At 44.0% G+C, this 25,550-nt stretch overlaps 2 protein-coding genes across 3 annotated transcripts in view; one reads left to right on the top strand and one right to left on the bottom strand.

Annotated features, from left to right (window-relative positions):
• LOC130370902 (APOBEC1 complementation factor-like) overlaps nucleotides 1–14,254 on the top strand; it is an 18,380-nt gene extending 4,126 nt beyond the window's left edge. The window contains exons 2-13 of one of the 2 annotated variants that reach the window (XM_056576445.1): nucleotides 2,017–2,164; nucleotides 4,190–4,324; nucleotides 4,704–4,834; nucleotides 5,393–5,631; nucleotides 6,739–6,903; nucleotides 7,345–7,442; nucleotides 7,667–7,804; nucleotides 8,502–8,646; nucleotides 9,857–10,119; nucleotides 11,872–12,008; nucleotides 12,365–12,516; nucleotides 12,889–14,254. In XM_056576445.1, coding sequence (XP_056432420.1) covers nucleotides 2,066–2,164; nucleotides 4,190–4,324; nucleotides 4,704–4,834; nucleotides 5,393–5,631; nucleotides 6,739–6,903; nucleotides 7,345–7,442; nucleotides 7,667–7,804; nucleotides 8,502–8,646; nucleotides 9,857–10,119; nucleotides 11,872–12,008; nucleotides 12,365–12,516; nucleotides 12,889–13,034 — 1,848 coding nt within the window. In that variant the 5' untranslated portion in view covers nucleotides 2,017–2,065 and the 3' untranslated portion in view covers nucleotides 13,035–14,254. Of the gene's footprint in view, nucleotides 1–2,016; nucleotides 2,165–4,189; nucleotides 4,325–4,703; nucleotides 4,835–5,392; nucleotides 5,632–6,738; nucleotides 6,904–7,344; nucleotides 7,443–7,666; nucleotides 7,805–8,501; nucleotides 8,647–9,856; nucleotides 10,120–11,871; nucleotides 12,009–12,364; nucleotides 12,527–12,888 lie in introns of both variants that reach the window. The other variant, XM_056576446.1, reaches the window with a different exon arrangement.
• An 863-nt stretch (nucleotides 14,255–15,117) lies between these two features.
• Nucleotides 15,118–25,458, bottom strand: asah2 (N-acylsphingosine amidohydrolase 2). The gene is made up of 21 exons (XM_056576444.1): nucleotides 23,464–25,458; nucleotides 22,878–23,005; nucleotides 22,441–22,532; nucleotides 22,118–22,261; nucleotides 21,520–21,696; nucleotides 21,247–21,374; nucleotides 20,730–20,807; nucleotides 20,486–20,606; nucleotides 20,190–20,315; nucleotides 20,011–20,097; nucleotides 19,138–19,242; nucleotides 18,539–18,620; nucleotides 18,207–18,322; nucleotides 18,011–18,105; nucleotides 17,840–17,879; nucleotides 17,628–17,726; nucleotides 17,442–17,537; nucleotides 17,175–17,321; nucleotides 16,860–16,916; nucleotides 16,662–16,750; nucleotides 15,118–15,829 (listed from the first exon to the last, which is right to left on the bottom strand). Exons 2-21 carry the CDS (start codon nucleotides 22,999–23,001, stop codon nucleotides 15,634–15,636), a joined length of 2,199 nt encoding a protein of 732 aa, XP_056432419.1. The 5' UTR covers nucleotides 23,002–23,005; nucleotides 23,464–25,458; the 3' UTR covers nucleotides 15,118–15,633.
• Between the last annotated feature and the right edge of the window lie 92 nt (nucleotides 25,459–25,550).

The following is a 25,550-nucleotide window of genomic DNA, read 5'->3' as shown; positions in this document are numbered from 1 at the left end:
CTCTAGCGGCTCTGAAACAGGTACACAGCTAGGCTACAACCCATCTGTCAGTGTCCCTTAGCTACTGGGTTAGCGTCCAGAGTTAGCCACCAACAAATCTACCGCCATAGCTCATGCTAGCATGTTTTATAGTCACCAACATAGAGACAGGCTAGCTTTTCTTGAAAAAGTTATGTATATGTAACAAAATAAATGCAGGAGTAACAAATTAAAGCAGAAGTAAACATTTTTATTTACTGTTCTTCCTTGTGAAATGTGCATTTTGCCTGCTTTAGGTAGTACTTAGTTATGCACCTGCTATACACACAATTGCTTGATATACTGAAGGTAGGGCCTTGATCTGTTTTTCGGTTTGTACTGCTTTGTGGTGATATTAAGCGATGGCTGTCATGTTGTAGCATCCGTTTTAGTACGAATGAATGAATCAGACAACATGGTTCCAAATTGGTGGTATTAATGAGAAGCTAAGTTTGAACTCTTTGAACTTAATGCTGTCATGTCATGTCAGATGTGACTGGTTGTTGGGGTTGTTGGTTGTATATTGGTGGGGTTAGGAGGATATTAGTTAAGGGATTTACATTCAGGCAGGGCCACCATTTTAATTAGTATTTTCTGTATTAGCATTAGTCTGAAGCTCACAGTGCTTCCCCAGTGCCCTATGACAATATAAAACCACAGAGTGCTTGTTAGGGCACATCGTACGGGGAAATTAACATGAATATAAAGCATGTGCATGTAGTCTGATTATCTAGACTTTGATTACAATTTATACATTTTTTAATTGTAATTTTATTCACAACAAATGTTTTCAATTTGTACATTTGACCAAATAAGCCTTGCATTGAAGATATTATTCACTGATGTTTTCTTTACATACGTCACCAGTCCAGCAACAGCCTTAATATTTGCAACTGTCAAACTGTTAGAGGTGGTGTTGTAGATAGATATGTATCTTTCCATCTTCTTTAAATACAACATGCCATGAGGAATGTGTGATTTAGAGCGGGATGAATAGTAAACAAATCATGCTAGCAGATGTGCGCTAGCAGTTGCAGCTGTTTTGTTAGCCATTTACAGCTGTTTGTTAGCCAGAGCAGAATGATGTGATCATTTTGCTTGCCATGCACAAAGCATGGCAGCATGGATCAGTTAACCTGATTGCATGACAGTGATTTTAAGGTGCTATATGTAACACATTTACTGTAATTAGTCAAAAAATAGATTATGAAAACATACTTATCTGACAGCAGCCAACAATGCTACTGCCAGTATGCTCTCCTTAGAATTGGCTTGTGTGTCATGTTCCACTATTCTCTGGGTAGCCCGGGTTGCCAGATATGAAACATATTGGCAGACAAACACAGCCATGGTAGCAGGCAAACTAACTGGATCACCTTAAATATTTCTAGATTCTAACAAACCTTAAACGCCTCATTCTCTTTTTTTCTTCTCTCATTCTCAAAAATCTCCATGAACAGAGCAGAGCTGAAAGATAGACAGTTTAGAGCATAGAAGGATCTGAAAATGGGTGCCACATGAGCTGGTATATAATATAATAAATATAATGCAAACATGTCATTGTCAAAATAGAATAGTTCAAAAATAGAATATTGTGCTCAGCTTTTCTTGCACTCCTGTTCATTCATTGTCCCCAACCTGGCAACCCATGTGAGCTCTGAGTCTGGGTATGAGTGGGCGGAGACAACTCTCTCCAACATTGTGAATTTGGAATCCAGTATCCGTGTTACAATTCTCAGTGACAATAACAAATCAATTTGAATCAGTAAAATGTAATCAATCACCGGTTGAATAAAGTGAGTGTCAGAAAGAGCCTTGTGAAAAAAACATGTCGGTTTCATGTTTTTAATCGGAAGCAAACTATCATGTGTATTTTAAAAATGTAATGTTGGCCATGGTTCCATCACCTGTACGTATCATCTGAATATATCTAAGTACTTCTTACACAACCTACAGACAGAATGACCTTAATTTCTTGTCCATCCTTTTGTGTTTCAGTGAGCACCCCTAATTTCCCTGATTTACATATTGCTGTCAATCACACCCAATGGAATCCAATCAGAAAGCAGGGGATGACCTGGCCGGGACCCAGAAGGAGGTGGCCCTCAGGGCCCTGATACAACGCACAGGATATCAGCTGCTCCAGGTGTGTGTGTGTGTGTGTGTGTGTGTGTGTGTGTGTGTGTGTGTGTGTGTGTGTGTGTGTGTGTGTGTGTGTGTGTGTGTGTGTGTGTGTGTGTGTGTGTGTGTGTGTGTGTGTGTGTGTGTGTGTGTGTGTGAGTGAGTGAGTGAGTGAGTGAGTGAGTGAGTGAGTGAGTGAGTGAGTGAGTGCGTGTTTGTATGTGTGTGTGTGTGTGTGTGTGAGTGTGTGTGTGTGTGTGTGAGTGTGTGAAGTGACCACAAGCATGTAATAAAATACATGTATGCATAATGTACTAATTGTACAAATGTTCAGGTACTAATGGAAGCTAAGGAAAACAACTAGCAATCTAATCAAACACAGCGCTTTGGAAAAATGCTTCACTCTATTAACAGCCTGAAAGGTTACAAAACAGCGTTATCTGTGCACTAGAGTTCATTGTAACCACTCCACAGTATCAGCCCCATGTTATTTTTGAGCACAAGCCTGTCTTTGGATAATGATTACTCACATATTCTTAAGACTCACTATGGGGACCACTTTCAAGAACATATCTGAGTCAAAATAGAACAGAAACAAGAAATAAGTTAAGATTGGATATAGATTTATATTCTTTTAACTCACTATATCAATCAATTTTAAATTACTTTTCGTGCACTGAAGCTTAAGCAACAAAAAAAGGTACTTTAGTATTGTGGCATTAACGTCAGCCTATGTTCTGCTATTTTTCGTATTATTCTTATACGCATTGACTTTTCCCAGCAATAAGTATGGGAAACGCGCGTAGCATACTTTAAATAACAATAAATATCAATGATAGAATGATGCATTACAAGCAAGGATTGGACCTCATGTTTAACAGCTGAAACAGATATCAGAGATTGCATCAATTCTGTTATGACATCAGTAACATTTCAAATGCTTTTTCCAAAAAGTTAGTTTTTGTTGTTTTTATGTACCGAAAAGTTTGGCAATTAAAACATCAAATTCCTTCATTCTTTCATCCTTTTATTGGTTGAAATTGGTGGAGATGAGTATTGAATGAATGGCAATGACCAAAGTATGGTGTGATTCAAAGAAATGGATACACCTATAATATATTATATATAAGAATGTGACAGCAGTTATTGCATTCGTTTGAAATGAGGCCACAAATGGGGCCCACCTTACTAACCTGAAGCAGACGTTACCTCAGCCCCCTGACTGTCAACGTCAAAGTCAGAGGATAAGTCCAGGGAAAAATTGGTTTTTGGACCTAAAGGTCTTTGGCTTTCTGCAAAGTTCTTGTTTCAGTGATGAGTGTGTGTGTGTGTGTGTGTGTGTGTGTGTGTGTGTGTGTGTGTGTGTGTGTGTGTGTGTGTGTGTGTGTGTGTGTGTGTGTGTGTGTGTGTGTGTGTGTGTGTGTGTGTCTGTGTGTGCGTGTGTGTGCGTGTGTTTCTGTGTGTGTGTGTGTGTGTGTGTGTGTGTGTGTGTGTGTGTGTGTGTGTGTGTGTGTGTGTGTGTGTGTGTGTGTGTGTGTGCTAGTTTGTGTGTTTGCGCCACCATGTGGGCAATGTACGCCAACGCAGTAGAAACATGACAGATCCCTTCCTGCTCATCATAACCGTTCTCCAATATCCCCTTCATCTTCCTCTATCTCTATCTCTCTACCTCCATCAAACCAGTAGTCTCTCTCTCTGTATCTCTCAATGCGTGTGTGTGTGTATGTGTGTGTGTGTGTGTGTGTGTGTGTGTGTGTGTGTGTGTGTGTGTGTGTGTGTGTGTGTGTGTGTGTGTGTGTGTGTGTGTGTGTGTGTGTGCATGCACGGGCGTGTCAGTCGAGGGCCTGAAACCTATACACTCCGTGGCTCAATCATATAATGTTATGATTTATGTCTGTTATATAATCTTCCTGATCCATGAAACATAAGAATTTGAAATGTAGTGAATGATTTATTTAGTAGGAAGCCGTGCAATCAGCGAGAGCTTGTGTCGGGGTCTTGCATCACTGTTGCCCCTCCCGACTGAGACGTTTGTGTTTCCTCCACACAGGAGAACGGCCAGCGGCGGTTTGGAGGGCCCCCGCCGGGCTGGGAGGGGCCCCCACCAGAGAGGGGCAGTGAGATCTTCGTTGGGAAGCTCCCCAGAGACCTGTTTGAGGACGAACTGGTGCCTCTCTGTGAGAAGGTGAGCAGGAGGAGACTCCACACACTCACAACACATGAATGCAGATTGTGTTTACTGGTCCATACGGAATATCTCTTACCCAAGTTGACCGATTAATGCTCACTTTATAGTCTTATAGTTCACCCATTATCTAATTGACCTTGTGAGGTTATCAACAAAAGTGTAGCTAAGTTATCTAGTTTGGGATTGTTCACCGTATCCATCTCTGTAAATGTTTATCATAAATCTCTCTCTCTCTCTCTCTCTCTCTCTCTCTCTCTCTCTCTCTCTCTCTCTCTCTCTCTCTCTCTCTCTCTCTCTCTCTCTCTCTCTCTCTCTCTCTCTCTCTCTCTCTCTCTCTCTCTCTCTCTCCCTCCCTCATATCCCCCTCCTTTCTCAGTTTGGTAAGGTGTATGAGGTGAGGATGATGATGGACTTCAACGGGAACAACAGGGGCTATGCCTTCGTCACCTTCCACACCAAACAGGAAGCCAAGACGGCCATGAAGCAGCTCAATAACTATGAGATCAGGTTTGTGGTTGTCATGACGTCGCCACCCAGGCCAATGCACCTCACTTTTACACACTTAACACTCCATTGAGAAGTAGTCTATGTTCAATTATGTTCAATTAAGTACCAATGTTTAATTCATATTATGGCTGGGCGCACTAATCAACCCGTGACTTAGGGTTAGTTCCTGCCTGTGGTCAGAGGCTCCATGTTATTCATTTTCTCATTCAACCCTCGGCCTCTGTCTTCACTGTCTTATTAAGGTATGAAAGAACAGACAAATCATCGATGGAGAAATAACGTTGTGGATGTATGGGTGTCCGATATCTGTGATTTCACAAATGCTAGAACTAGGCATTCACACGATCAGTCAGTTTTGAAGAAACGTCCCGTTCAACCCTTTTGAGACAATTCCCTGTCTGTCTTTAATGTCCTGTTAAAAAAAACAACGAATTTAACAGCTACAGTATCCTTAAAAATCTGTCGATCCGTGTCTGTTGTCGGTTAATTTCAAACTGCTCGACGTTTGAGGGAAAACATTGCAACAAACCAACACCGAAACGTCCTGAACGTCCTCAGGAACGGCCGTCTCCTGGGCGTGTGCGCCAGCGTGGACAACTGCCGCCTCTTCGTGGGCGGCATCCCCAAGACCAAGAAGCGCGAGGAGATCCTGACGGAGATGAGGAAGGTGACGGACGGCGTCATAGAGGTCATCGTCTACCCCAGCGCCGCCGACAAGACCAAGAACCGAGGCTTCGCCTTTGTGGAGTACGAGAGCCACCGGGCCGCCGCCATGGCGCGCCGCAAACTGCTGCCAGGTAGGGAACCGAAGGCGGCCATGTTGGATCTAACTGCTACTCTACTGATGTCATTCTACCTGCCGCCAAGGGAAGGACATTTCTACATTTCTGAACTGAATCAATCGATTGCCTCAGGATTTCTGAGGCAGTAATGAGCTTTCATTTTTTTTTAATTTCTTAAGCATTTGTTACATCAAATAAGATGAATGACTTTCCACCCAATTCAAATCACAATCACAAAACCAACCTGAAAAAAACAATGCAATTTTACATCTTAAAAAGATAGGGATCTCAGTGAGGAAGGTAAAGTGATTCCCATATGCTGCGTGTATTCAAGCACTTTAGCGCATTCTGCTGAGTCACCCGATCGCCTCACCTCTATTCCAGGGTCATGGTCCGATACTGGGGAGACCTTCCCATGATAAGATATGACACAGATAAGCTAGTCAGTTTATACGCAACACGTAGATGTGTTGTGGGTATCACCACCTTATCAGAATCGTATGGGGGAATATTATAAACTTTGTAATCTTCAATAATGTCTGTTGCTTGTTTCTTGGTGTTTTGTTCAAAAGTCAATTATTTAGACTTAATTTGTGTAGAGTACTTAAATTCAAACAGCATGTAGCTGTGGGTAGAAAATACAATTAAATAATGAATACAATAAGTAAAATGCAATGTGCAACAAAAGGTTGTTGAAAAGGGCTTCCAGTAAAGTGGAGGAATACAGGTAATAAACAGGAAGCAAGAATATTGACGAAATAAGATAACGCCTTAATAAAACGGTCAAACTAGTTCTCAGTAACAGTGTATTTCCTGATTCTTGGTAAATGAGTTGTTTAATGTTTCCTATCATTCCAATGAACTGACATATCATGTGAAATTCAGAGTTAAATGATTAGATAAAATTTGTGTTGTTACTGGCAGCCATTTTAGCTCCACCTCCGTAGTGTCTTGTTTTGTTGACCTCAGTCTAGCTTGTTCCCCCCCCCCCCCCCCCCTCCCCCCCCCACACACACACATTTTCTGAATCTATTCCCTTCGATTCCATGCATCTCTGTACGTTTCCATAGACTAGTCTGCCTTGATGTAAGGTGACATTTCTGTCTCCTTCCATTTCCTCAGGCCGCATTCAGCTGTGGGGCCACGCTATCGCCGTGGACTGGGCGGAGCCAGAGGTGGAGGTGGACGAGGACACCATGGCAACCGTCAAGATCCTGTACATCAGGAACCTGATGCTGCAGACCGCAGAGGAGACCATAGAGAAGGAGTTTAACAGCATCAAGCCAGGTAGACACTTCATATACTATAGTACGTAGTGCTGATATTAAAACGGTTGACAATAGCAGAGAGCTGATGTAGAAAGAGTTCAGCAGCATCAAGCTAGGTTGACGCTTCATATACTATAGCACTTTTAGAAGGAGTGCTGATAATAACACTGGTGACTACAACAGAGACATAATGACGAAAGTGTTAAACAGCAGTATTGCTCAGGTAGTAATAACATAATTGTAGTACCACTACAAGTAGTCGAAGTAGCAAAAGCGATACTACTACCGGTGACTTTTAAGAGCACTGCTGTGATGATAACATTAACAACAAATAACCATCGAATCGTTTCAACTGGCTGGAGAGTCTTCACTCAAGTCGTCACGTTAATGAAATGCCAGGCGTTAAAGTGACCGCCGAACGGTGTGACGTGATCGTGAAGAGCCCTCTGCTCCTCCACAGGGTCCGTGGAGCGCGTGAAGAAGATCCGAGACTACGCCTTCGTCCACTTCACCCTGCGGGAGGACGCCATCACCGCTATGAACGCCCTCAACGGGAAGGTCAGCGCCTCCGTCCGTCTCCGGTCGGATGTTTGAGACTCCGATCTGAATGTACCGATTACAGGGCCCCCCCACTCCAACCCATAAATAAGCCTTAACAATTATTTTATGAGCATTTCCTCATGTCTATCAGTGTCGGCGCCCCAGTCTAGTTTTCCTACCTGTTCTGTGAGCCGCCCCCCCGTCACAACGACCCCTCCGCTCTCCCCCCCCCCTCCCTCCAGCTGATCGAGGGATCCCCCATCGAGGTGACCCTGGCCAAGCCCGTGGACAAGGACAGCTACGTGCGCTACACCCGCGGCACCGGGGGGCGGGGCAGCTCGCTGCAACAGACCGACTACACCGCCTACGCCGTGGGACAGGTGAGCAGGGCGGGGCCACCGCCGTCCGCCTTCAGCACAACGGTACAGAGGACGCCCGCTCAGAGCTCTGAGTGTAGCAGCGCTTGATTATACGGGGGGCCTCATCTACTGCAGTTGTGTTCCAACCTGCGGTACGCGTGCCGCTGGTGGTACACGAGGGTCCTGCAGGGGACGCGTCTGAATTTATTCTTGAATTATATGAATATCCTCCTATCCTCTGTTTACCTCTGTTTGACTTCTGGCTTAGGTAATCGTGTGCCAAGTGGGCATTGTTCATTTTTGATCAGCTAGAGCATGTGTATTTATAGTTGTTGTTTTTTACCATTTTCCATATGAGGATGTCTGCGAAAGGTCTTCATGACAATTTAGTGGTCCACCTAGAAGTCTAAGGTTGGGAACCACTGCTCTACTGGATTATCACAATTGAGTGCCGGTCTTAATGACTCAAATATAAATGTAATGTGTCTGTTTTTTCTAACAACCCTTGCTTATTATCTTATCTAATCTAATCTTGACTTAATAGTTATTCTCTCTCTTTCTATGGATTTTTCTAATGAGGTTTTTCATCGAAAGTTATTTAATTGCGTTATGCCTGTTAAATGTCTGTCATTCTTATTTTCTTATTTGATCACATTTATTTTCACTTAAACCAACTCCCTACCGCCCTCCCTCCCTCCCTCCCTCCCCCTCCCTCCAGGTGTACGACCCCACCGCGGCCTACCTGGGCGCGCCCGTGTTCTACGCCCCCCAGGCGTACGCGGCCGTGCCCAGTCAGTTCCGCTTCCCGCCCTCCAAGGCCCCCATCGGGGGGCGGGGCCTCATCAGACCGCCCTCCGTCAGAGGTGAGCAGGCCCCAGCACTCACCGTTTAGTTTAGCTGCGTTTATATTTAGAGTTATTGAATACCTTCATTATTTCATTATTTATCATAAAGGTGTAATTGTGAACAAATCTACCGTGTGTTAATCAAAAGCCTTGAAAAGAGCCTTGAAATTTGTTTTCTCACATTATGGTAATCACCAATCTGGTTTCCAGACCCACTTTTTGAGTGGCTTTGAGCATTGATTTATTACTTTTGGAGTTTTCATTTTGTCACTCAAAATTGAATCATGACATTTTTGAATAACAAAGTGCACATGAATAACAGGGTTTATGTGTTTGCACTCCATATTGTTAAATTAGATATCTGATTGACGTACTTTACTATCTGTATCTCGCTGCGCCTGCATATTACAGTCTACAGACTGAATCAAAAACACAAATAAGGAAATTGATGTTTCAGTATTACTATCAATCCATTTGAAATCAAATCACATTGAAATTTTCTTTGATAAGATCAAACCAATGATCAAAGGTCCAAACCATCTTCACTTCAAATTCAGAACCTGTGGTTGGATCAAGGAAATCCACCTATTTCATCAAGGTTCTGATAATGAAAAATCAAGTCCCAAGTGCTCATTCGTCTAATCAATGAAAAAACGAATAAGAAAAAAAACGTTGTGATCATTCAAATTGACCTCCCAGCAAGCAGAGCCTTTTGAGGAGAAGAATCATGTGACTGTACTGTGCTGGCTAAGCAGAAATCATTCAGCGACATGGTTGTAGCCTCCACCTCACTGAACCTCGCTCCGTGGACTAGCTGATTCATAATATTTTATTTGATTGGGAGGGTCCAAACTCTACACATTTGAGTAGAAGCAACACATTTAAATTATATTGCATTCAATTAAACTATACAATATTATGCATGATTAGAGTAGATTAGTTTAGATTTGATTAGAATTGAATTATTTGAATTAGAATAGATAAGCATTATATAGACTAGATACCATTACATAAAACAAGATTATACGATTAAACTCAATTTTAAACTAGATTAGACTAGATAAGATTAGACACATAGGCCTACAACATATCAACGTTGGCTCATCGAAGCAGTCCCTGATTCTGGCTACAACCATCTCCGCACTTCAGGCTAATTTGTTTTTGCTTTCCTCCAACGTTGATTTCCCGTGATTTGATTGATTTCAATACCCTCTTGGTTTTCCTGTAGAAATTTACATGACTGTACCTGTAGGGGCTGCTGGGGTGCGGGGTCTGGGGGGGAGGGGCTACCTGGCCTACGCCGCCGCGGGGGGCGTGGGCGGCGTGGGGCGCATGGTGGCGCCCGGCGGGGGCATGGGCGCCGCCTACGGGCTGAAGGCGGACAAGCGGGCGGAGGACAAGCTGTACGACCTGCTGCCCGGCATGGAGCTCACCCCCTTGAACCCCTCCGCCATTGGCCTCAAGCTCCCCGAGATAAAGCACCCGCCACAGGTGAGTGGCCGCGCCCGGGGGGACACTGGCACCCTATTGGTTGGCGTCGGAGTCGTTTGTTCCGGGACGATTGAGAGAGTAACAATGAAGACCTGGCCGATTTGGATAAACCGAGGAATAATATTTTTCTCGTTTTCTATGCAGCCGTGAAGTTTTGTGAAAGAGACAAACCAATATTTTAGCCGCAAACAGGCAGTTCTACCTCTACAAGCGCCAATGACCGTTGAAACAGAGTGACTATTAACAGCACAAATATAGGCACAACAAGTGGATCGACATTTAGTATCGCTCGGAAAAGATCCGAACTTCAACGCCCTTTTCGGTTTCATGTTTTCGGCCGACGCGAGACAGTATTTCAGCTTCGTCATGTGCAGTTTATGGAAGCATATATGTAGCAAAATTCAAATGGCAATGCAATTTGCAATTTGCAATTCAATAAGTAATTACGTTATGCAATTGACAATGCATTATGCAATTTCATAATGTAATTTGTAAATACGTTATTCAAAGTGTATTTTAAAATGCAAAGTGACAATGCAATCCTCATTTAAATTTGCAAAAGTTCTAACAATACAAATAGAATAACATTTTGTCAAATTCTTTGAGTTCCTTCATACAAATTGAAAAGCTATAGCGTCCCCGTGATTGCAATCCACTTCGCCACGCTCCGTGTGTTGCGATATTCAAATGACATTTCAATCCGCAAAACGGAATCCAAAACGGAATCCAAAGAGGAATCCAAAGAGGAATCCAAAAAGTCAATATGCAAAGTGGCAAACGTATCAGCCACCAGCGGGAACTACGTCACTTTCTATTGTGTCAGACTGTTTTATGTGTGGGGGGAGGGAGTTCCAGAGCCTGGGTGCTGAACAGCTGAATGACCGGGCACCCATTCGTAATGAGTCGTGATGTGGGGATACATAGTAGTCCAGCAGAGGTTGAGCGGAGGGAGCGGGAGGGAGTGTATTCTTGGAGGAGGTCCCAGAGGTAACTGGGGGCTAGGTTGTGGAGAGCGTTGTAGGTGAGGAGTGGGTGGAGACGGTGGGTCTCCCGACCCTATGTTTCGCACCCAGTGCCTGTAGCACTTTGGAAATCTTTGTGTTTACCACACTGGCGTCAAAACGTACCCGTGAGGATAAGTCGTCTATCCTATCTCCCAGAACACGCACTCTATCTACTGCATCTGTGTCTTCAACACGATTGTTCTCCACATCATCGGCCAAACTTCGGAGCGTATCAATAATCACCATTGGTGACCATGGACCTGACACATACGAACTAGAAGTGAACAAGGAAATTACGAGCAAGTGACGTAGTTCCCGCCCAGACGCTGATTGGCTGATACGTTTGCCACTTTGCATATTGACTCTTTGGATTCCTCTTTGGATTCCGTTTTGCGGATTGAAATGTCATTTGAATATCGCAACACACGGAGCGTGGCGAAGTGGATTGCAATCACGGGGACGCTATAGCTTTTCAATTTGTATGAAGGAACTCAAAGAATTTGACAAAATGTTATTCTATTTGTATTGTTAGAACTTTTGCAAATTTAAATGAGGATTGCATTGTCACTTTGCATTTTAAAATACACTTTGAATAACGTATTTACAAATTACATTATAAAATTGCATAATGCATTGTCAAATGCATAATGGAATTCCAAATTGCATTGCCATTTGAATTTTGCTACATCCACCGTGCTCCCCGTGGTCTCCCCCTGACTCTGCGTCCCTGCCCCGGCCCCGGCTCCAGGTGCTGGAGGAGGTGTGTCAGAAGAACAACTGGGGCCAGCCCGTCTACCAGCTGCACTCGGCCATCAGCCCTGACCAGAGGCAGCTGTTCCTCTATAAGGTCACCATCCCCGCCCTCGCCACGCAGTACCCCAACGTGTGAGTCCATCAGGACGCAGACAAACGCTTCTTTGTGGGCCTTTTGTGGGATTTCATATCAATTTCAGAAAATGTCGTTTCAATGCGATCGCCAGGGTGGATCAGGTGAATCTCTCCATCTCTCCCTCTCTAAATGTATCATTGTAAATATTTGTATTAGGTATTACAGTATACTTTTGCAGTATTTATGGATGGCCAGATGAGGGATGAAGGGGTGAAGGATGGATGATGGAATGATTAATGGGGAGGGGTGGACGGTACTAATTATAGTATTCTGCACAATACACATGCACAATAACACAATTTATTTCCTTGTTGACATATGTCTCTCTCTCTGTTTGCTCCGGGTCCCCCAGCCATCCGTTCACCCCTTCTAAGCTGTGCAGTGCTGTAGACGAGGCCAAGGTGCACGCAGCGGAGCATGCGCTGCAGACCCTGGGCCTGCCAACAGATGGCGCTGCCGACCTCGCTGCCGCCAACGCTGGCGTAACTTCAGTGGCCTTCCCAGGTATGTGAAGGTCCGTACCCCAAACCCAACTAACTATTTCCATAAAACCTTAACTTTTTTCTTTCTTTTCCTTTTTTTTCTCCTGCCATGAATTAAAAAAGTTGTACTAACCATGTCCGTGAATTATTGAGTATAAGTATATATTATTTTTTTGCAAGAGGAATCTATTCTTATTGTAGACCTACCTGGACGTTTGGTAGGTTCAGGAATCTGTAGGTTCAATATAATAATAAACACGGGTTAGCACCTTTCAACGCGAGTAATAAAGTGCTGAGCATCAGAGTCAAATGCCCTCAACAGAATGTGGATGCATTGTAATGACGGATAATAAATAATACATTGTGAGGATTCTCCCCCCTCCTCTGTTTCCAGGCTACCCCTTGGCCACCCCCTCCACCACGGCCCAGCTGAAGCAGGCGGTGTCTCTGGGCCAGGACCTCATGGCCTACACCACCTACGAGGGATACCCCGCCTTCGCCATGGCAACCCGCCACGCTGACGGATACGGGGTGTTCTGATCAAAACTGACTTTGGTAACAACAGATTCGGCGCATTTGAATGTTAACATAAATTAAAGGAAGTGGGGAGGTTGGGGAGTTGACAGAGAAAAAGTTAGGGTTTTTAAAAGATCTTGAAGGTCCAAGGAAACTTTCCTTGAAGATTTCATCATTCTGACTGCTGGTTGGTAGTTATTTGCCAAAGATTGTTTCTTTCTGACAATTTTTATTTTAGTAATTTTTTATCCTTTCTTTCCTTTTCAAATAGATTATCTCATATTTACAATCACAAGCTGAAATTGTATTAATTATTTGAATGAATTATTCCTTGAATTTCCTTGAAAGCCAATAATTAAACCGAATAATGATATAGGTGTGTAGTGTTTTGTGGCTGTCCTTGACAACTATTTTTGGGAATGGGTTCTTTTTCTATAGGTATTTTTCTAAGTGGATTTGTATTTTTTATTATAGAAGATATTAAGAAGATAAGCGTGTTTACTTTTTATTACAAAGAACAGCCATCATCTTTGTTATTTTTCCATTAGTTATCTGTACATAACTAAAATAAAAGACCATATTAGTTAAATACATTGTTTTCTAAATCCAATTCCCGCAATATTTCAGTTGCATATGTAGGCCAATGTAATGTATTTGTTGTTCTTAGTTTACTTATTCTGTCCCGTGTTCGAGATGTTTTCTTTGAACAATGTGGAAGCAAATGCATGAAGAGGAAAAAAGTTCTCCCTCGTGAGATGTAGTATTGTGTTTGGTGTATAGAAAACATAATCTGCTGAGATATATTTTCACTGTTCTCTACAGGCCCTGGTAGTGAGGTATGTAAGAACTGAAGTATTAGGTTTTCCCAAGGGCATTTAGAAGGAGCTGTGTTGGTACTTAATACCTTCATGGGTTTTTCTGTGGTTTAATGATGTTTGTATATTTACCCATTCTTGTGGTGTATTACTTTTTCCATTCCATTCTTGAAGCCTAGCCAGAGAAATGTATGTCCCAACTCTGTCTCTAGACCTGTACAATTTGAAATGTAAAGATGCCATAGGCGTCCCAACAACAGAGAGCCTTGCCAGTTTTCTCAAATGTTGTAATGTGAAAATGTGGTTTGCATGTTAAAAGAGACAACTCGTTGCTGTTTGAAGTACACACAGGTATCATTGTAAAGGTCTATTCCTCATGACATTGTTGATGTAGATCAGTCTTCCACAACTACCTTCTTGTAACAAAAAGAAACCCCCCCTTCCATTCATGAATTAACAATTAGCCTGCCAGTTCCTGTCTGTGAACACTAGCGTCTATTTTTGGGAGACAAAGTAAACAATCCAAAAAAGTTATAGATTTGAGATGAGGGACCCTGTATTCCACCTAATGCTAATTACATTACCACCTTCATGTTTCCTTGGGTCACATGACATTTGTACATTGCGTTTTATATACATTGATATAACAAGAATATAAAAACATTCATCCCTTTTGATAGTGTGCAAACAGTTAGCTTTCGTGATATTCTGTTATAAGCGCCTTTGTTTGGTTTGCCAGACAAGTTTAGTGAAGTTTCAATTAACTTATTATGCCAGAGCTTACAGGAAAAACAGACTGATTGGTGACATCATGTTAGACACGAGCAATCTATCTCAGATCATCAGTTAGTAACTTTATACGTCTCAGGTTGGCTCTTGGTGTTTCTTTCAAAACACACATGAACGACACATTCTAAACTTTGAACTAGCCAAAGCAGTGACAGTATTAAAAGTGTGTGTAGCACTTAGAACTTATTTTTATACCAGATTTTCTTTCTTTTTTTAGCATTTTTTGAGGATATTTAAAAATAAATTCTCTGTGCTCTAATAATTTGACTGGAGACATATAACTTGCGGTTCGGCTAATGAATGAATTGGTTTTGACAGTGATTTGTAATGGTGAAGCCAAAGTGTACACTAGTAAAATGGCTGTATTCGAAGAAAACTGCTTTGATGATTCTAATGCGCCTTGATCGATGATCGCCCCAATATAATGAATAAAACAACATTTGAAAAAATGAATGATTGTATTGATTTGAATGACATTGAAATAAAAGCAAGGTTGGGTGAGTTTATTTTTAGATATTTAACGATAGACGTTGTATAATAATTATTATATAAACAAATTTGTACTTACAAGTCAGTACTCAACTGAACCAAAATTATTATGGAATGAAAGATCATGACATAACAACATACTGTCTGATGATCAGTTTTATTTACATAATGAGAGTCACTTTACTTATACTGATAGCATACAGTTATTTCACTGTCAATCTGGAGGCCATTCATTCTTGGCAAAATGATTATATTACAAAATGCGTTTAGATCCTGTTGCTTTTAGAAGGGTCAAACAAAGATGTCATGTGATTTGAAATGCTTCAAGAGGTCACCGTCAAGCCGGTCAAATGTCAAATGCTTTGAACTTAAATTCCTCCATTCGTCCATCCATACATCCATTTACCTATATATCCATCCACCCGTCATCTAAATCTCTTGGAGCCATAAACATGGTATACCTAAATCATTTACTCACTCCTATCACTGCATTTCCATCCCTTCCAGCTCATTATTCACGTATGAGCGCTTCAGTAGTAATATGTGTGTGAGACGGCGAAGACGTCGGAGCTGCCCTGGTAAGCTGTGATGAGGGGCCGGAAGCCGACCATCTTCTTATAGTGTCCGAAGTGCTGGATCCTGTAGGAGCCCTGCTGGGCCGAGGCGGGGATGTGCCACTCCACCGTGGCGTTGCTCTCTCGGTTTGAACCCTTTACCCAGTGGAACCTGGAGGGGAGGGGAGAGGGGAGGGAAGGGGTGAGGAGAGGGGAGGAGAGGAGATGAGGGGAGAGGGGGGGTGAGGATAATGGAAGAGAGGAGGGGAGAGGGGAAGAGGGGAGAAGGGAGGAGAGGGGAGGAAAGGTGAGGGGAGGAGAGGAGATGAGGGAAGAGGGGGGGTGAGGATAAGGGAGGAGAGGAGGGGAGAGGGGGGGTGAGGATAAGGGAGGAGAGGAGGGGAGAGGGGGGGTGAGGATAATGGAAGAGAGGAGGGGAGAGGTGAAGAGGGGAGAAGGGAGGAGAGGGGAGGGAAGGTGAGGAGAGGGGAGGAGAGGAGATGAGGGGAGAGGGGGGGTGAGGATAAGGGAGGAGAGGAGGGGAGAGGGGGAGAGGGGAGAAGGGAGGAGAGGGGAGGGAAGGGGTGAGGAGAGGGGAGGAGAGGAGATGAGGGGAGAGGGGGGGTGAGGATAAGGGAGGAGAGGAGGGGAGAGGTGAAGAGGGGAGAAGGGAGGAGATGGGAGGGAAGGTGAGGAGAGGGGAGGAGAGGAGATGAGTGGAGAGGGCGGGGGGGTGAGGAGAAGAGATGATGGGAGAGGAGAGGAGAGGAGAGGGAGGTGAAGTGAGGAGTGGAGTTGAGAGGAGAGAAGAGGGGAGGTGAGGTGAGAAGAGGAGGGGAAACGATGGACAGGAGTTGAGTGAGGAGCAGAGATGTTAGGGGAGGTGGGTGGGGTAAGCAGAATGAAAGAGGAGCAGAGAGGAGGAGTAGTAGGTGAGAGGAGTGACAGGTGAAGAGAAAAGAGTAACGACAAGACTACAACCGTGGTGGAAACGCACGGCTCACCTGGTTTCCCATGATGCATCAGTGTGAACCACTTCCCAGCTTGAGGAGGTGTTCTGGAACACCTCCACTGTGACAAAGGTCTTGTCTCTCTGGAACAGGCACAGTCAGAAGAGTGAGAGAGCAGACAAGATATGAAGAGGATGAAGATGGGGAGGAGATGAATAGAATACTGAAACAATGAACGATGTATTAACTTACTATGTCACCAGAATGCCTGGGGTTTCCTGCTACAAATGTGACAGAGACTACGTCACCCTGTGAACACAAATACACACAGACACACAATGAGGCAACTTGAATTCTAAAGAGATTGAGTGTTTTTGTTTAGGTGTTTCTATGTTTATGCGTGTGTGTGTGTGTGTGTGTGTGTGTGTGTGTGTGTGTGTGTGTGTGTGTGTGTGTGTGTGTGTGTGTGTGTGTGTGTGTGTGTGTGTGTGTGTGTGTGTGTGTGTGTGTGTGTGTGTGTGTGTGTGTGTGTCTGCATGCATATTATGTTGTTGTGTGTGTCCTTACCACTCTGTAAACAGGCAGCACTTGCTCCAGCACTTGTCCAAAGCTGCTGTTGACAGGTTTCTTGTCTACGGGCGCAGCAGGCAGCAAGTTGGGCAGGTTGGCAAAGTACGGAGGCTCAGGGCCCCTCTGGAGCTCTGACTCTGTACCCTACCGACACACCGACCAACGAAGAAGAAACCATACACAGGGCAGAAGATACGATAAACACTTTGAGAGAGAAAAGCAGATGGACGGACGCAAAGACAGACAGACGGATGGATGGGTCACCTGTGCGATGGCCCTGGCCAGGTTTGTGTATTTCTGCAGGTATGCACCCAGCGTGTGCGGGCCGTAGATGGTCGACGCCCCTTCGTACCTCTGGATCTGAGTAGGGATACAGTCACTAGGGGGCCGTCATGAGACCCCCTTTACCCCTGAAGACAAACACAAACACACACACACACACATACATACCTGGTACTCTTCGTACGTTGTGATGTAGTGTGTGTAGGTGTTACTCAGGCCTGCGATGACCACCGTTGTGTCTTCAAAGGAACTTCCAGAATCCAGCTCCTACGAAAACACACACACCCACAAAAACACGTATAGTAGTTGGTTAGTTAGTTAGTTATAGAGTTTGTTTGCGCGCGCGCGCGCGCGTGCGTGTGTGTGTATATGTATGTCACCTGTTTGATGGCCTCTCGTATTCTTCTCCCTGACATGGTTCTGTTGAGAACATAGAGAACATTGATGATCCTTATCAGTGTTGCTAGCGGTAGCCTACCAGCTGAGCCTCATTCATGTAGCCTGTAAGCTAGCAGAGTAGCATTAACTGAATCCTGATGTCATGCTCTTACGTCATCTCTCCCGGCACGGCAACCACGGCAACAGAGCCGATAGTGATGATCTGCACGTCCACTATTTCAGGATGCCAGGGAACGGGCCAGGACATCTGGAGACAGGAAGTAATCAGGCCAGACAGGAAGTCATGAGTCTGTCATTACGTCATCATGTTAATTTGATGCTCTACAGGCACCAGTGTTTTGTGCCGACCTCTCCGGTGCTGAACAAGATGGGTTTGGGTCGGTGGCATTCTTGCGTCTCATTGGATGGTTCTCCCACCAGGGCGTTCCTTATACCATCCCAGAAGGGGTCGCCTTCCACCGCCCCTACACACACACACACGCACAGAGTCAGGTGCACCAACACACATACAAAGTTTCGCCATCATCATTGTTATCATTATCCTCCTCCTCCTCCTCCTCCTCCTCCTCCTCCTCCTCCCTCCCCCTCCCCCCCTCCTCCCCCGTCCTCCTCCTCCCCGTCCTCCTCCTCCTCCCCCTCCTCCCCCTCCTCCTCCTCATAGTGTTGGGTTCCATCCTGACCCTGGGTGAAGTTCAGGTCCCCTCCTCCGTCTGTGGTCCCTGCAGCGAAGCTGTGGCCCAGCGCAGGTTTACAGGTCCTGGCCTAACATCCATACACGCACACGCACACACACACACACACACACACACACACACACACACACACACACACACACACACACACACACACACACCCATACCCACGCAAGTGCTTGTTTTACTATCAAGGAACGGCTATTTATCACATTGGCCTTCAAGGTATTCAGATATGGGTTGTTAAGGAAAGGGCAAAGATTAGGCCTCTCCTCAAGGATGATAGGGTAGTGTACACACATGCACACACGCAGGCACTCAAACCCCCCCCCCACACACACACACACACACACACACAGGTACAGCCACAGGCACACAATCAGACACACACACAAACAAAAACAATATGTGTGAGTGCATGGTTGTCTTCTTGTGTGTGTGTGTGTGTATGTTTGTGTGTGTGTTTGTGTACTGTTTGTTAATGCGAATGTGTGGGTTTGTGCCTGGGTTTGTGTATGTGTGAGTAAGTGAGTGTATGCGTTTGTGTAATTGTGTGTGTATTAGTGTGGCTTTGTGTGCTGGCTGACCGTATGTGTTGAGTTGATCTGTACGGTGACATCAGTCATGTTGACCCACTGATGAGCAGCATGCAGAAACCCTGTCACTTCCCAGTCTGCCTTACCATACAGTTCCTAAAGGGGGCAGCAACCACACACCAGAGGAGAACAACGCCAAAAGAATGATTGGGAAGATGAGAATGTGATTTGACATCTTGTAAGCTCATTATAATCACGCCAATAATGTTTTATTTTATTTGGCCAATATTATTTCTTTAGTATAGGATTATATAGTATTAAATAGTTGTTAATTTTCAATTGAAATCTTATCAACAAAACAGCATTCCTCACCAGCAATTTATTTTTGCTGTCTGATGACTTCTACCACATTGGCAATGTCAATCAACAATACGAAACATTTAAAAAAAAAAAAAAAAATCTTAGCATATTTCTACTCTCTCTCACATAGAAACAAGGACAAGAGACTTCAATGGGTTAGCACACAGCTGCCTAGCATATTTTTGGATTAAATGACATTCCACCTATATAACTTCTCCTTCTTGAAGCCTGTTCTGACTTAGAGATTCCTATTAGAGAACTAGGATACCATCTGTCTGCCATTTCACATCATCTTTAGAAGGCAGATGTGACATTTTGCCAGGCTGCATCAAGGACAGACAGACAGACAGACAGACAGACAGACAGACAGACAGACAGACAGACAGACAGACAGACAGACAGACAGACAGACAGACAGACAGACAGACAGACAGACAGACAGACAGACAGACAGACAGACAGACAGACAGACATAAGGGTGCCGTGCAGTACTTAAAGGGCAGACAGACAGACAGATGGACAGAGGGGCAGAAGGATAGTACTTAAAGGAAAGACAGACAGTACCTTGGCCTTCTTGTAGATGTTGTGTCCGATGAGTCGGGTGCTTTCAAACATGTCCTCACCCGGGCCATATGCTTGACACATCTTTGTCTACACACACAGTCACATACACCCATATAGACACATTTAATTTGGTGTGTATCTGTGCGTGCGTGCATGCGCGCGTGCATGCGTGCGCTCACCCCTCCTATAGGACAGGAGCTGTTGAGGTAGTCACAGGGCAGACCAGTGTTGGCACACACCGGGCCTCTGGTGTTGGGACTGACGTCGCCAAGGTTACTGGAGGAAAACCCAGCCACAAACGGACCCTGAAGCAGACAAGAAGACAGAGGGATGGACAGAGGGATGTAGGCTCAGTAAAGAATAACTTGATTGCGGTAACTTTTGGTATATTTTATATTAGATATCACTGAAATGTAAAAAGTGCAGAAAAAACACACAAAAACACAGACACAGACACACACACACACACGCACACCTTTCCAGGTAAGGACCCTCTGTTCTTGTCCTGTTCTAAAAGGTAGGCGGCGTATCCCATGTTGTCGCTGCTGATCATCTGATTGGTGTAATTCATACTGACAGCGTGGACAGCGAACCAGCTGACAGGAGGGGCGGGACATTCATTACTTGCAAAACAATTACATACGGAAACAATTCTGAAAGGAGCAGCTCATTCCCTCCTTGTTCAGAGTTTCTTTCCAAAGTCGGGGTACGTTCTGTACCTCAGCATACCAACACCATCTCCGTCCAGATCCGTCAGCCTGAGCACCACCACCTGTTTGTCCGTATTGGTTTCATACCTTATAGACGATGAGAAATGGAATCAATACGCTTGAGCTTTATCTGCACACACTGCATTCGAAATGCCTTGAGTCTGTTTTGTCATCATCAGTTTAATGATGCACCACAGCGCCGTCACCACTTACACCACCACCACCACCACAATATCCAAACTCATCACCAACACCGTCATCAGCGTAACCCCCACCACAATCACCACCAACATAGTCAGCATCAGCAGAACCAACATCATTATGGTCATCATCAACACCACCACAATCAGCATCACCACCACGGTCACCCCCCCCACCACCACCACCACCATCAGCATCAACATCCCCACCCCATTCACCACCACCTCATTCAGCATCATCATCACCATCATCCTCATCATCCTCCTCATCATAACCATCACTACCCCCACCCCCACCAGCCCCTCCAGGTCCTCCTCCAGCCCACCTGTCCCTCTCCTTCTGGGGGTTGTTGAGGTAGGACTGGGGGCTCCTGTTCAGGCTGCTGTCCTCCAGGGCTCCTTGGCTCATGTAGATCCGGCCCGGCCTGATGCTGCGGTGGGCTCTGTCTACGCTCTGGAGACCAACAGAGCGGTGTTACTCATTCATTGTAGTGACAAAGAGATTGACAAGGACGTGCTGGGCTATGGCTATCCTCTGAAATTCAAATGGCGTCTTCATCCATCTTATTTGTGTCACAGTGTGTGCATCACACACACACCTGGACGATGCCGTCCACCAGGGCCTTGACGGCGGGCTTGACATAGCCCTTGCTGGAGATGATGAACAAGGTGTACTGGAAGTATCCGGCCGGACCCCCATGGGTGTGGGTCCCACTCAGAACCACGTTGTCCTGGCGATACAGGGTCCCATACTTCACCTGAAGGGCCTTCAGCACCTGCAAGAGACAATATATATGCATATTTACATCAATAAATGTATGTCTATACATATACATATATATACATATACATATATATACATACATATACATACATACATACACTGTATATATATAATGAATATCAGGAGATATAAGAAGATAGAGACAGACAGTCAAACAGATAGAGAGGCAGACAGACAGATCAACAGACAGACTCACAGAATTACAGCGAATTGGAAAAAGGTGAGACAGACAAAAGAAAAAAATCTTTATAGATATGTAACAGGAGATACAGTGAGATGGACAGACAGACAGACAGACAGACAGACGTCCAGCAGAAAGCCAGACATGACACAGTGATAAAACAGAAAGTCAGAAATATTGCCCTTCCTTCCGCCATTGATCTACTGTCCAAAAGACAGACTGACAGACAGACCTCAAGTCTCAGCCTCTGAGAAACCATCCCGATATCGGCGGTGATGAAGACCACCCTCTTATGCCCGTCGTCCACGATGAAGGCCCTGCTGAACAGACGGGTGTGGATGCCGGCCGCTGTCTGCTGGGGAACAGCATAGCCCATCTAGTGGGGGGGGGGAAGAGAGAGAGAGAGAGAGAGAGAACGAGAGAGAACGAGAGAGAACGAGAGAGAACGAGAGAGAGAGAGAGAGTAAGAAACGTTAGAGATACAAAGACAGAGCGGGAGTAAGAGAGAGTGAGAGTGAGAGTGAGAGTGTATGTGTGTGCTTGCGACAAACAGACCAGAGGGATATCAGCAGGAGGTCCAGTACAATCGGCGCGACCCACCCCGATCAGGTAGGGGGGGTCCTGGGAGGGAACGGTTGGGTATGGGTCTTTAGAGAGGAAGAGGGAGAGGAGGGTGAGGAGGGAGAGAAGAGGAGCGGACAGGAGGAGGAGAAGAAAGAGGATACCAGAAAGAATTAATGCAATGTATGTATCACAACAGTGTGTTACTACAGTGATTAAGACCCTCCTGATTTATGTAGATATTTGTATGTATACAGATATGTTTTCACATGTGTGCTTGGCTGTGTGTGTTTGCATGTGTAAGCATCTTGGCCTGTGTGTGTGTGTGTGTGTGTGTGTGTGTGTGTGTGTGTGTGTGTGTGTGTGTGTGTGTGTGTGTGTGTGTGTGTGTGTGTGTGTGTGTGTGTGTGTGTGTGTGTGTGTGTGCTTACATGTGATTGCCTGAGTCAAGAGTGTGATCAATGTCACAGTGACAGCGGCAACGGTGAGGAATATGAGCACCTTGAACACCAATAGACAAGAGAGACCACAGCACAGTACGCGCCGCACATCCATGGCTCTGTAGCCCACACAAAGGCATGCACACACAAACAAAAAAGTATGCTTAGACTCATATACACATGCACACACTTACATGTGCATGCATAGTAGACACATATACACACACACACACAAATACACAAAGATGTTCTCAGACACAGTAACTTATATTTAAGGTCGATATGTATTGCAGTACTTCATGCTAAAATGGCCAAAATAATGAAGTCGTCAAAACAAGGCATACTAATCTATTAGTGCAATATGTAGAAAGGTCCACAGAACTGCAAAGAAAGAACGCTACGTTTGGATATTAATAGAAAGACACACTCAAGGGAGATTACTACAACAATGTGTTTTTCCACTACTACTAGTACATATATAGCCTACAAGTCCATCCAGACACTTTTCCACCTGGCATTAAACTTAGACTTAACGACGTACAAAATGCAATATAAAAGTAATACAAGTACAACTTACATTAAGCAGTTTTAAACTTTTCCTGTTAATCCTGCAACGTGTTTACCAGAATGCTCTATGGATGGGAAGGGAAAGGTTTCCCACAACACTGTTAAATACCTCTCCACTCTTGGCTTATCAGAGATGAGGACTGTAAAACCTGCTTTGACCAAGAGTTCAGGTGGTTATACAACTGGCGCTGACCCATATGTTTTGATAAGATGTAGGTGTGTTAACAGTCACCATGGGGCGACAGGGAAATGACACATTATTAACCCATTATAGGGTACAACATCATAAGACACAGACAGGTAGACAGAAGGACTGATACAGACACAGACATACAGGTAGGCAGGCACAGGCAGGCAGACATACAAGAGTCTCTCTGTAAAAGTGTGTGGGAAAGAGGGAAGAGAAGCTAGTGAATGTGTGTAAGAGATCCAACATAAACATGTGCAATCTACTCTGTCCATCCGTTTTGGTCCGAAGGACATCTGATTAGAGATTATGCAGATAATGGTTTTATTGTTGGGGAAATGCATTGCATGAAGAAACGATACGGCGATTTATAATTATTACAATTAAGAAAATTGTAGTTTCGGACTTTAGGACTGTGATATGGTTAGATGGTTCTACCTTCCGATGGACATGTATTTCAGTGCCAACAGATATAATTTAAAACGTACATACAAAACGCACATACAAAAATTAAATCTAACATGACCAAAACAGTTAGAAAATAGATAGAGCCATGAGTACAGTGTATACAGCGGTTTTAAGACCAGGTTTATTCGGTCTTTCACAACTCAAATGCTGAGAAAATCACAGCTATGTCATTGAGAACAAAATACAGTTAAATAAATTGAATTCCAGTACTCGGTTGATTATAGTTTGAAAATAAAATGAAACTGCGTTGAATGAAGTGGTTTTGATTGAATGCTGGGCAGTACGAGGTGTACAAATGTATTACAGTCTTTGTAGCCAGTTTTGGATTGTGGACATGGTCACACATACACACACAGAAACACGCAAACAAATATACTTCATATTCGTTACATCCTTATCTTTGCCTCTTGAGAACAATTATTTTGTGTATATCATGGTTTGGACAAAGCCTACAACATCCAAAGGCAAGTCAGACCAATGAAACACGTGTTTACTTAAACATAGTTAGGAAGACTGTATTGTTGGATGGCTAATGTCCTTTTACCAATACCGTACTCAACCAGAGAAGAGGCCCACCAAACCTCCACAGATTACATTCAGAACAATAAGGCACTCACATTAAGGGAATGCAATGATGCTTGGAAATGTTTCAGTCTCATTATTAACCATTTGCTACACTGTCATGAAAATTGTAATGAATACAGTGGCTCATCTGGATGATTTAAAACATTGGGTGACAAAGCATATTAAATAAGGTTGATTAGCTGCGAAAGTGAATACCAAAAAAATATTGGTTAGAAATTCTTCAAAAAAAGAACCCAATTAAAAATGTCCAGCTTCACTAAGCAAACATCGGCTGTCCCTTGCGCTTCCAAATGTTCTAATCATATATACAGGCAATAGGACAGGGTTCAAAATATCCATTGGTCATTTACTCCAGAAAGTTTATTTCTAACGAAACTTGTCATTAGCTTGCTGTGGTTAAATCGTAACACTTCGAGTTCGAATTCTTTTGTAACCATTATTGTTCGCCAAATTGGTACAGTTTTACAGACACTACGTCATTGCTTTCAAACATCAAGATTTCAATATGAAGAGGACAAATCATAATGGTAATAGCACACATAAAAATCTGCTTTGAAGATTTTGCATCATAACATCTGTTTCTATGTTTTAATTTGAGTCATGATGGCATAAATATCCAGCCCTCAAAAAGATAATGCCTATGAAGAAGAAATACCTTTCTTCATAGGCATTATTGACAGTTATGCCTGTCAATATAATAATGACACTAAATAATGACACTGTCAGTGGAAATTGTTCGGTAGAATTAATACCCTTTTGCATCTGATGCCAATGGAGATTATACAATTATCAAATATGGATAAGAGAATATGTTGTTTTCAGACACACACACACACACACACACACACACACACACA

Source organism: Gadus chalcogrammus, chromosome 18, assembly GCF_026213295.1.
Source record: "Gadus chalcogrammus isolate NIFS_2021 chromosome 18, NIFS_Gcha_1.0, whole genome shotgun sequence".
NCBI classification, from domain to species: domain Eukaryota; kingdom Metazoa; phylum Chordata; class Actinopteri; order Gadiformes; family Gadidae; genus Gadus; species Gadus chalcogrammus.
Note: the sequence above shows the minus strand (reverse complement) of the source record. Positions and strands in the feature narration are given on the sequence as shown.